The 12,777-nt window shown below is 47.4% G+C and overlaps 1 protein-coding gene across 1 annotated transcript; it reads right to left on the reverse strand.

Annotated features, from left to right (window-relative positions):
- Positions 1-44: 44 nt before the first annotated feature.
- NPC2 (NPC intracellular cholesterol transporter 2) lies at positions 45-7,501 on the reverse strand. Its single transcript, XM_081210631.1, has 4 exons — positions 7,324-7,501; positions 2,962-3,069; positions 1,727-1,899; positions 45-845 (listed from the first exon to the last, which is right to left on the reverse strand). Exons 1-4 carry the CDS (start codon positions 7,400-7,402, stop codon positions 759-761), a joined length of 447 nt encoding a protein of 148 aa, XP_081066757.1. The 5' UTR covers positions 7,403-7,501; the 3' UTR covers positions 45-758.
- Between the last annotated feature and the right edge of the window lie 5,276 nt (positions 7,502-12,777).

A 12,777-nucleotide genomic window follows, 5' to 3' on the forward strand; every position in this document is an offset into this window, starting at 1 on the left:
ATTCAGAAAACGCATCGCCATCCCCTAAACAAGACAGGCAGGCATTTTCATTATAAGTGTTTATTAAAAGAAAGTTATAAAAAGAGGCTGGGTTTGGAGAGCATCTCCCCCAGCAACTCTAGGCGAGTTACAAGATAGTGCAAAATGGTTAATACAAATGATCTCTACACAGAGACCAAATGCCATTTGGTTTGGCATCTGTTGAGAGGGAAGTTTTCCTTTTCTGCAGCAAGCAGCCACAAAAGGTGGCTGCTCAATCTTCTGGCTCCAGATGATAAATGCAGATCCAAGGAAAGTTTCGGTAAAGGGGCAGGGAACCTGCGGGGTGGGTGGGAAGCAGATGGAAGCCTGCGGCCAGCTTCTGACCAGGAGAGGCACTGAAGTACTGACAAACAGCAATAATCTTGATGTTTGCTGACCCGCTTTTGTTTCAGAAAGTCTTTCTCATGATTCACATCCTATTTCAAGCAGTTAGGATCCACCACAGATCTTTTCCACCAATGGTTACAAGAACCTTTGCCATGAGCTACAGCAAAACTTATTAAAGCCCCCGTCTCTCTTGGATAGATTCATTCTGACCACTGACCTCCTGCTGCATCCCTAAATTGCCTCTGGGGGAAAGAGGAGTAATTGTTGCACAGATGCTACAGGAACTGAAAGAAGAAATGCCTTGTATAGCAAAGCACTTGTTTCCTCTCTATACCCAATTCTCTCTTTTCCCTCCCCCATGAAGCCCTAAGGAGCTAAGCTGGGTTTCCTTAGCTGGAGATCTGGACCGGAATCTTCCAACAGAACATCAGCTGTCCATCATCATCAACCAGCTCCCACTTGACAACAAGTTTTAGCTGTGGGGGGTAAACAGAGAAAAGAAGTGAGAAGGGGTTGGTATTCAGATTTATTTTAGGAGGCATGATATTAAAAATGATGCACTCTGACTAGTCTCGGATTAAGATGGGTTCAAACCCTTTTCTCATCTATGCTGGAATCTGGGAACCCCAGAGAATAAATTTTACAGTGGTACCTCGGGCTACATACGCTTCAGGTTATAGACTCCGCTAACCCAGATATAGTGCTTCAGGTTAAGAACTTTGCTTCAGGATGAGAACAGAAATCGTGCTCTGGCAGCGCGGCGACAGCAGGAAGCCCCATTAGCTAAAGTGGTGCTTCAGGTTAAGAACAGTTTCAGGTTAAGAATGGACCTCCGGAACGAATTAAGTACTTAATCCGAGGTACCACTGTACTGCTATAGAATACATACTGTACATTTTCTTCCATATGACCCTCAACACACAATCAGGACACTATGCCTATTAAGAAAGAGATTGCTGCAGGTAGGGCCCAGACATGTGACTGAATATTTCTTCATACAAAAGCATTTCCCTGCACACAGAAAGCTAAATAGTAAGGGGAAGGGTCTAGTAGAGCCTTTGCCCTGATCTGCTAATTTTTTGGATGGATGAAAAGAGTTCCCCACCCATGGGGGAACTTTCCATCATGGCAAACCTAACCCCTGTAGTCTGGAGTGGTCTTATCCAAACTTGGGTTTATTGCCTTGTGTGAACATCCCCCTTGCTATCCTGCTCTCTCTCTGATTTGGCAAGGGGCAGCCAGATGGTGATGATCTGAGTTGCTCCATCACCTCCTGTGAGCACCTTATATCATTAACGTGTTAAAGGGATATGAAAGGCAGTTGTAAATATTGGGATCAGCTTGGTAAGACACTCACAGATGGATACTCGCTCTTCACTGGTAGTTTGTTCAGGTAGTTGTAGGTGTGGTCCTTCTGGATGGGGCAAATGATTCCACTCTTGCACCCATCAGGCTGATCAAGTGGGAAGGGGATGTCCATGCGAAGCATTTCTCCATATACTTTAGCTTGGCTGCTGTTGCTCACAGTCTCTGCACGTGAAGAAACGGGTTGAGAAAACAAGAACCAAGGAGTGAGCTTTATACTGGGGCTAGGAATGGTGGCTCCCAGGACCGCATACAAACTAATGGAAGCGCTCTCACTGTTTCATGTCAAAACTACAGTGCGTTAAAGACGTTCAACTGCCCTGTGACATTCCCCTGATTGCTGCATGGCCAGTGGGGAGAGGGGGACAAGAGGCTACCCTCACCAGCTAAGAATCTTCAGTTCCCTCCTCTGAGATTATACAAAAACACTTCCATTAATGGAAACAAAGACATGAAGACTAAGTGTATGCATTTATCTATATATATTTCTCTTTTGCAGCATGTACATGTGCTGAAAAGCCATAGCCAATTACAACTTTCCAAATGTATACAGGCAGATTTCACTGCGATTATCACATACCAAGATATACGTGTAGTTTTTCCTGCACTGAAATGTTTTCCATGTGAGACACTCCAAACAGCAGAAGCATCCTCATTTTGAACGCTGAACACAATACTCTTAAAAGGTTTCAGCCCCATAGATCAGGACTGGGGAACCTTTTTGACTCGGCACACCAGATCATTATCAGATCCTAACCCTGTGGGCCAATTCTGACAGCAGGCAGGGCAACCCAGCTGTCAACAATGTGATATCAGATGATTGGCATGTGGGCTGTTCCAACCATCCATCAAAGCCCCTTGTGCATGGCTTCACAAGCACCTGACTCAGCTTGGCATTTACCAACCCCATGTTCAGCAATTGGGAAGTGTCAGGGATCAGCGCTGCCAATCCTGCAGGCCTTAAGCCATTGCCCATTGGGCTTTCAGCCCTCTTTCTGCAGGGATCAGCTGTGCAAACAAGTTACTGATCCAATTGTGCCTCTACCTGCTCCACAGCTGACATAGCATAAGGTATGGGGCAGAAAAAAGTGGGAGTGATGTGGAGAGAACAGCCTTGCGGACCAAATTGGGACTCAAGCCAAATTTGGCCTGCAGGCCAGAGATACCCCACCCCTGCCATAGTTATCACTGCCTCAAGGAAGCTAGAGATCAGCAGGCTATACTTACTGCTAGAAAACGTGACGTTGACACTGTAAGCCTCTCCTTTGTGGAGAACACAAGGTTGTGCAGGGCAAGGACTCACATTGACCTCCACAATGCTTCCATCTTTGGAGCCTGTGAGGGAAACACAGTCATCAGTTCAATGTCCTCGCTATACAGGATGGTAATCTTGGATACAACACTATGCATAGCTATCATGGGTCCAGGTTTGGAGTGTCATACAAGAGCCCATAAACAATTACACTCTGGAATGAAATGGAATAAATACCAGTGAATGTGTCTCCCTTCTGCACAGTGGTTAGTACTGACAAGCCCAACATACTCATAAAAAGCATTTAAGTGTGACTCAGCCCTGGAAAAATGACTTCTATCCTCACATGACTTGCGATACATCAAACTTTCATAACAGTTTCACGTAGTTTGCTCAGATACACATGCAGCTGTGGAAGGACGTTGTGGTCTCATAAAACTGCTGAATCTGAGTTTAAATTGCCAATGACCTGAAAAGCCTGCCTGCCCAAGAATGGGGCAATATAGAATAGTTTCAATAACAGTATATCTGCTCACAAGTAAACTGTACACAGTTCAGTTCGATTTATGGCCCGTTAAGTGCATTTTAGACAGGAGCCTTATAGTCCCATCCTATACATGTTAACTCAGAAATTAACCTCATTGAGTCCAATGCTGCCTAAGCCCAGGAACATGTGAACATGATTGCACTGTTCAAATAAACTCTGAAACCAGCAGAAAAAGAAAGCAGCCTCTTGGACATTGGAAAGGCCCATATATAATTTCCTGTGGTATTAGGCACAACATGTGCTATTCTGGGGGATTCTCCTTACCACCACCACCTGCAAAAGCCAATTTCAGGGGTTGCGCACCAATGCACAGCCAGAAGTGCATGCACAGGGCTTTCACTGACAGGGCTCGTTAGGTGAACCCTGCCCCATATATCGATCCTGCATTAAAACATGGCAATGCTGTAAAACTGGGCAATATCAGATTGCATTCCAATTGCTTTGCCCAGCAGTAGAGGAAACCCACTTTCTTCCGATACATTTAAGATACATTCTAGTAGGGCTTCCGATACTGTTAAGATTCATGTTTCCCAAAAGGTATAAGGTCAGACCAATTTGAGACACAGTAAGGTTGGGCAACAGTAGTAAAATGAATATAGAACAAAATCCAATTAACACCTATGTTTTAAAGCTTTATTTTTAAAAAAGTATGAAAGACATGAACTGAGCCAATCTGCTGTATGTTGTTGGAGGCTCCAGCTCTCAATTGGTGAACACACATGAATTTGCATTATATTATTTTAGGCACACCTGCAGCCAAAGTTTTATGCCTGGTTAAGGTGGCATGACTAATCCCACTCACCACCAGCGGGGTTTCGTGGAGAAGTGCAGCCATCATGGCAGCCACATAAGAGGGTGGTGGTGGGGAGAGCAGGACGATCAGGTCTGGATCAAACCCCAAGCCCTCCATCAGATGACAGCAAGACCAGCTCAGGATCCAGAAGACCCCAGGATGGCTCAGCCCTGCCCCACCTTCCCACATCCTCAGAACTCACATTCAACAGGTGGAGGGGAGAGGGCAGTTCAGCAGCTCTGCCCCCACTCAGTTCAAACCCCATACAGCCCATCGCAAAGGGAATTGAATTCCTCTGTACATCTACATAGTTTACCTCCCAATTAGGGCTTGTCTATGGGGTAGGTATCTGAAGAACTTATCTGGGGTATCTTTTGGAGCTCTGCAAGGGTGCCTGGTGGCTTAGGAGTGATCCTAAGCCACCAGGCACCCTTGCAGAGCTCCAAAAGGCTGCACTGGCAGCCACACAAGGTTTGCGTGGCTTCTTGCTCTGTTATTGCTTCCCACACTGCCAGTTTTGTATCAAGAGCAACAAAGTGGTTACCCTTCAAACCTCAATAGCACCATATAGCTTCTGAGTGAGCAGAAGTTTCCTTTTAGCCCAGTCATCAACCTCTGTGCCATGGCTTCTTGGGCTTGCTACCAAGCCCCAAGCCGCTGCCAGCTTCTGAAGGGTGTGGAGAGCAGCAACAGGAGTAACTGCTGGTCCCTGTTGAGCGAAGGGCCATAGTTCAGTGGTTAAGAGCATCTGCCACTGCTCTTACCAGGCTTGATCTCCTGCATACTGAGGTAAGGCTGAGAAAAGACTCCTGTCTGAAATCCTGGACAGTTGCTGTCAGTCAGTGTAAGACAATACTGAGAGATGCTCTACCTCAGTACAAGGCATGTTACGTTGCCAGGTGATGTTCCCCGGCTTACCACTCCACAGTGCCTTATCAAAGCAGCCTGTAGTAAAACTAGTTGCTGACCAGTGGTCTAAGGCTGTAACTAGATATGATGGCACACCTGCTGTTTCCTTACAAAGTGGGGAAGTGAGAGGGATATTAATAGTGCACTGTGGACTCATTGGGGAGGGGAACTGAACTTCCTACTTTCCTCATTGAAAGGACTTCTCCCCAGCTGTTTAGCACCCAGCAGATGTTAACTCTGACTGAGAACACTCAGAGCAAACCATCTGGAGAGAAGTAATTTAATGGAGGACATCTGAAGACATCTGAAGGCAGCCCTGTTTAGGAAAGTTTTTAATATTTAATGCTGTACTGTTTTAAACATTTGATTGGAAGCCGCCCAGAGTGGCTGGGGAAACTTAGCCAGATGGGCGGGGTATAAATAATAAATTTATTATTAGTATTATTATTATTGAGGAAAGGCTAGGCTACCACCTGTTCCTGCTACTTTCATCTCTTCCACATCAACCCCCACACACATTATAGGACCACCGGCCCTCCAGATTTTGCTGAACTATAACTCACATCAGCTCCAGCAAATATGGGAGTTGTAATTCACCACTTGGAGGGCTAAAGGTTCGTCACACCTCTTGCAGAAGAGTGAGGGCAACCCAGTTCTAGCCTTCACATCTAAATTTCATGAGGGCCAAAATGGAACTGGTGGTTGCTAGCTGGATTTTTATTTACCCTCAAACAAGGAACAGCCTATGCCACTCAGCTTCCATGTGACACTGGCTAGCCTTCTGACAAATGTCATTCCCTCCTCTCTCCATACCTTCCAGAAGCTGGCACCGGCTTCCAGCAGCTGATCCTGTAGCAGGCACAACAAGCCATGGTATACAGACCGTTTCAAGCAGTCTGTGTGACCAAAGCAATGTGTAGGCTGGGCTGATTGCTATGCAGAACAACATGATCAAAAGCGGAACATTCCAGACTCAAAGGAGCCCTCAGCACCACCTATGAAATTGTCCTTCTGGAAGAAGGGAAAGAGTAAGCAATGTGTGGGATGGGCTCCTGTTGTAGGAGGAGGAAAATGCAGCAGCAGCAGATATATAAACCTGTTGGGAGAGATAAGTTTTCCTCTGACAGAGCACTCTTTTTCTCCAGACTGGGCTCCCTGATTATTATTATTATTAATATTCTACCCATCTGGTGAGTTGCCCCAGCCACTCTAGGCAGCTCCCAACACATATGAAAACATAATAAAACATCAAACATTAAAAGCTTCCCTAAACAGGGCTGCCTTCAGATGTCTTCTTAAAGTCAGATAATTATTTCCTTGACATCTGATGGGAAGGTGCCACTACCAAGAAGGCCCTCTGCCTGGTTCCCTGAAGCTTCTCTCAGTGAAAGAATCATCAGAAGGCCCGCACAGGTGGCCCTCTGTCTGGGCTGAACAATGTGGGTGGAGACGCTCCTTTAGGTATACAGGGCCAAGGCTGTTTAGGGCTTTAAAGGTCAGCACCAACACTTTGAACTGTGCTCAGAAACGTACTGGGAACCAGTGAAGATCCTTTAGGTTAAATGGTCTCTACGGCAGCTCCCAGTCACCAATCCAGCTGCTGCATTCTGGTGTCGTTTCCGAGTCACCTTCAAAGGTAGCCCCACGTAGAGTGCATTGCAGTAGTCTAAGCAGGAGAAAAGCAGTGCATGTACCACCCTGGCGAGATAGTGCACTGCCAGACTTCCGCCCTCCTAAACGTGGCATCGCTGCTCCTTGGTGACAGCTGTCTAACCTGACAGAAGCAGGACGTCCCACCAACACCCACCTCTCTACCTTCCCCGTGCCTTGGCGGGCAGAGAGTGCAATACAAAAACAGCAGCAGCAGCGTGCGACCCGCCGGAGGCGAACTCGCCTCTCTGGAGAGTCCCAGGCTCCGTTAGGAAGACGGCGCGCATGTTTTGCAAAGCAGGAAGTGCCGCCCAGAGACGCGGACAAGCTTCTCAAGTCACTACGGAACGCAATCGAAGTGTTAGACGCCGCGTTTTAAAGGGGCAGGAGGGAAGGCAAGAGCGCCTTGGCGGGGGAAGGACCCGTCGGCCGACTCACCGCAGTCCACGAACTTGAGGGGCTCGGCCAGCACCGCGGAGCCGGCGGCCAGGAGCAGGAGCAGCGTCGTCGCCAGCATGGTCACGTCTCGTCCCGTCTGCTCTCGCGCCGCCCCCAAGAAACTTCTCCCGGCCGGCTGCGGAGCGGAGGCTAAAGTACTAGCCTGCGCCTCTGCGGCGGCGTCACATGAGAGGCAGCCCAGGCCGGGCCCGCCCAGGCGCGATCACCTGACGGGGACGGGCCCACCTCGCGCACCGCCCTCGCCTGGCTGGCGCCTCGCCGAGAGGGGAGGGGAGGGGCGCCAAGCGGCAGCAGAGCGCCTCCAGCCGCCGCCACGAAAGCCCCGAGCCTGCTGCAAGAGAGCCGGGCGAGGAGCCAAGCAACCCGCCATTCGCTCGGCCCTGGCTGCCCCTGTAACCTAGCCGGGCATTGGCTTACAACAGGGAACCCGGGTTCCTCTAGGAGCCTCAGGACTCCAGCTCCCATCATCCCTGCCAATCGGCTCTGCTCGTGGGGGCTGATGGGAGTTGGAGTCCAACCACACCCTGGAGGCCCCCCCCCCTTCCCCCGTCGTCGAGAAAAGCCTCCGCTTCCAGCAACAGGCGTTGCTTTCAAGCGCACCTGTTTGGCAGGAAGCTCCGCTGAAACTTTAACAGGTGAATGTTGAATTATAGGATTTGTATAGTTGGAAGGGACCACAAGGATCATGTAATCCAACCCCCTGAAATGCAGGAATCTCTTTGCCCAACATGGGGCTCGAACCCACGACTTTGAGATTAAGTGCCTCATACTCTAGATCAGGCATCCCCAAACTCGCCCCCCTCCCGATGTATTGGGACTACAACTCGCATCATTCCTAGCTAACAGGACCAGTAGTAATGATGGGAATTGTAGTCCGAAATCATCTGGAGGACCAAATTTGGGGATGCCTGCTCTAGAATAACACTGCTTTTCCTGCTTTCGCCTGGTTGCTTCAGGGCTACAGGAGTCGCTGGAAAGCGCAGGAACCAAATGGATTGTGGGTGGAGAGCCTTGCAGCAGTCGCACAACGCGCAGAAATTCATTTTGGCAGTGATTCATTATATCCACTCAATAATGTGTACGTGGCGAAAAGTGTGAGAAAGAAGACATGGGGGAAGTGGGGGGGGGGAGGTGTCTGCCGCCTCTACCCTGTTGGCACCCAGACCTACTCCTGCTTCTAAACGGGCAGAAGGCCAAGAAGCTGAAAAGTTGTTCTCAGCAGGTTGCGAAACATAATGTTGCACAACACATAGCTGCTGACCCAAGTTACACGTTATGGAGGAGTGACGGAACAGAAATAAACCCTCAGTTGCTCTGAGCCAATGCAGACTGCACCATTCTGGTCCCCTCCAGTGTTTTGGCCTACACAGCTGTGCTTGCTAGGACTGATGGGAGTTGATATTGAAAACGTCTGGAGGGCTTCAGGTTGGTGAAGGCTGAGGCTGAGCTAGTGTGTGAGAAATACCCCATAAAGCAATTTCAATGCCAATGGAAATATAGTTGGTTTAGGTCAGCATGATGAAAGCCCCTGCGCTGCCATATTTATATATTTAAGAATATATTTTGCCTGCCCTACACCAAAATATCTCAGGGTGGGTCTCAGAATTTAAAACAACAGTAATACATCCCCATTTTTTTAAAAAAAAAACAGGTAAAAATACACATTTAAAATCACAACGTAAAAACTAGCAGCGGACTAATGGCAACACCGTGCATAACTAGGTTGCTTGAATCCAAACAAAGTCTGAACCTGCTCCCCTATCTGGTTCACCTGCTGTATTGTTTTCATTCCACATTATGGCCTGGAAGAGGGAGTAATGGGGGGTGTTTGTAATGTATTCCCCCCATGGTTTTAATTGAATGTATGAGTTAGTTAGTTAGTTAGTTAGTTAGTTAGTTGTTTGTTTGTTGTTCTGTTTCTGTAAAGATGCTTTGAGTTGCTTGCAGCAAGAAACAAGTGTTTAATAAATTGAAATGATGATGATGATGATGATGATGGACATACAGACCACAATTGTGCCATGCTATGCCACTTCATTGGGAATAGCGATACTCCCCATGACTAGCATTTGCTGAACCTTCTGAGCCCATCAGAGCCACCAAAGGCAGAGCAAACATCTATCAAAGATGTAAGGGTAAGTGGGGGCTAGAGAGAATTTTCTAGTTCTAAAGACAGAAATGGATGGCTTTAGAGCTGGTGACCTGTCACTCAACTAAAGGAAACCCATAGGAAAAGGCTATATGGCTACTAATTTGCCATCACCTTTACTCATAGCAGTGCACAGCTGCTTATGAGTGATGTGATTTCAGTTCCGGTCCATCCTGAACTACTACTACTGGGTTTGGGCCACATAGTGCTCAGGCGAGAGCTGCCACCTCCACTGCAATGCATTGGTTAACCTCCCTTCCGTTGACTCAGTCTTAAACCATTAAGACTTTATGTAGCTCAACTGAAGTTAAGGAAACTATGCCATATGTCATTTGAAGACTGTTGCTTCTGGAAACCCTTTAGCCCAGTTTTCAAGGTCAGAAACACTCCCTTGTTTGGACAGAGCAACAACTTTATGTCTTGTCTTTATCACAAAACTGATAACCAGCTCCCTTGTAATGTCTCTCCTGTCCAATGTCAGATCACCAAAAGAGAGAGAGAGAGAGAGAATCTAGCAGCAGCAAATTTTAAACTTTACCTCAGTTTGCTTGTGCAGCGCATCCCTTTCACCTACATAGAGGGAGCTCAAGGCATGTTCTGAAGATAGAAAAGGTTTAACAGAAAAGAGTTGAGGGTGCAGTTGCTGAGAATGGTATGGGTGAGTTCACTGAGTTATGACACAATTCAGTGGCAGATTACCATGGTGACAACTGGCTTTAGAGAGAGTAAGGGCTTGTCCACACTTCTGCTTCCCTTGCCTCTTTCCCCCCACTGTTTACTGCTGAATCGGAACAAATGTCAATCAGTTTTTCTGCAGATTGATCTTTGTTCTGATTCAGTGGTAAATGGTGGAGTCTCCCAGGGAAAGTGGAGGGACAAACAAAAAAACTGCTCGGACCTGTGCCTAGGAAGCATGGGACAAGTCGAAAACCTTTTGGACTCAGGCTTTCTAATCATGGGGACAAGCAGAAGTGTGGACAAACCTTTACTCAGCACAATAGGGACCAACTACTGATTATTGCTGGAAATATAAGAGAGAGAGACATACTGTAGGCAAGGACGGGGAACCTGCAGCCCTCCAGATTTTGTTCTGCAACTCCCATCATCCTTGGCGATTGCCTATGTCAGGCATGTACAAAGTCCATTTTGGGGGCCTAATTCGGCCTGCCGGTTGGCTTAATCTGGCCTCTGTGGCAGTTTATTTCCTGGAGTAAAATCCTAAAAAAACCTCAACAACTCTAATCCTAAAAGCAGCTCAACAACTTGGGGATAAAATAATAAAAAGCTCAACAACTTCAATCCTTCAACAACTTTGGTTGGCCCTCTGGTCGGCCCCCATGGCCCTTCACTTCATCAAATCTGGCCCTCTTTGAAAAAAGTTTGGACACCCCTGGTGCTGTCTGAAACTGATGGGAGTTCAAGTCTTGCAACATCTGGAGGGCTACAGGTTCCCTATCCTTGCCATAGGGCAATAGGCTGTACAAAGTTACTTTTTTTAACCTCACTTGCATTTACACAAATTATCACTAAGGCAGAAATCTTATGCATATATACTGGGGATATGCCCAGTTGAAAGGAAAGGGAGAGGATTCTTTACAAGTGCATGCACAAGCTCGCTCTGAAACTAATGCGAGTTGAAATGGGACATAGGCATGCCTACTCTTTTTTGGTATACGTGTACAGTAAACCTCTGGAACAGTGATTGCATTGTGCCTTTGTAATAACAACAACAACAACAACAACAACAACAACTATTTATTTATTTATTTATACCCCGCCCTCCCCAGCCAAGGCCGGGCTCAGAGCGGCTTACAAGCAATAATAAAAACAAGATGAATGATTACAACTTAAAAACAAAAATAAAAGACAACATTAAAATAATGGAACATTAAAATATTAAAATGTAGCCTCATCGCAGGAGGAGAAGGAAAAGAAAAAAGAGAGGGAGGGAATCAAATTGGCTCCAAGCCAAAGGCCAGGCAGAACAACTCTGTCTTACAGGCCCTGCGGAAAGAAATCAGATCCTGCAGGGCCCTGGTCTCATGAGGCAGAACGTTCCACCAGGCCAGAGCCAGAGTTGAAAAGGCCCTGGGCTCTGGTTGAAGCCAATCTAACTTCCTTAGGGCCTGGGACCACTAGGGTGTTGTTATTTATGGACCTTGAGGCTCTCCGTGGGGCATACCGGGAGAGGCGGTCCCGTAGGTACGAGGGTCCAAGGCCGTGAAAGGCTTTAAAGGTCAAAAGCAGCACCTTAAATCTGACCCTGTACTCCACCGGGAGCCAGTGCAGCTTGAAAAGCACTGGGTGAATATGCTCCCATGGCAGAGACCCCGTGAGGAGCCTCGCTGCAGCATTCTGTACCCGCTGGAGTTTCTGGGACAGCTTCAAGGGCAGCCCCGCATAGAGCGAATTACAGTAGTCAAGCTTGGAGATGACCGTCGCGTGGATCACTGTGGCCAGGTCGGGGCGGGAAAGGTAAGGGACCAACTGCTTAATGCGGCGAAGGTGGAAAAATGTCGCCTTGACTGTTGCTGTAACTTGCTCCTCCATGGAAAGGGAGGCGTCAAGGATTACACCCAAACTCTTAACGGAAGGCAATGGCACTAATTGGGCCCCCGCAAGAGAAGGGAGTTGGTCCCTCATTCCCATGCCATCCCGACCTAGCCATAGGACCTCTGTCTTCGAAGGATTTAGTTTCAATCGGCTCCCACGAAACCATCCAGCCACAGCTTCCAAGCATCTGGTCAGTGTGTTCGGAATACAGTTTAGGACAGAATACAGAAGAATACAGTTTAGGACACATGGCACTTTGGTTCATTGGCAAGTGAGACATGCAAAGTAAGGAAGATCTTACGTGGCTGTAGGGATGCTTGATAATCAAGCTAGGCCATGCAACCAGTTCATAGGCATATATTTTCAACATTAAACCCCCTTTAATTAGGTGGGATATACCTCATTTCCTGCATCTATATTCCACCTTTTCCTCCAAGGAGCTCTACATTCTCCACTCCACCCTCATTTAATCCGCACAACAACCTGGTGGAGTAGGTCACAGCAGAGAGGCAGTGACTTAATGGATTTGAACCCGGATCTACCAAATCCTAATCCTAAAGGGAAGTCTTCTTTCTGCACATAACTGTTAGTCTCTTTCTGCACAAAACTGCTCCATTATGGGGAAGCCTTGCTCCTCTTTTCTCTTGCATTCTGGGAAAGTCTTGCTTACAATCTGCTTCTGCACAAACTGTGCAAAACTGTTCCAAACACCAGGACATTCTTTTCCTTGT

The sequence above is a fragment of the Podarcis bocagei genome, assembly GCF_964188305.1.
Source record: "Podarcis bocagei genome assembly, chromosome: 1".
NCBI lineage: Eukaryota > Metazoa > Chordata > Lepidosauria > Squamata > Lacertidae > Podarcis > Podarcis bocagei.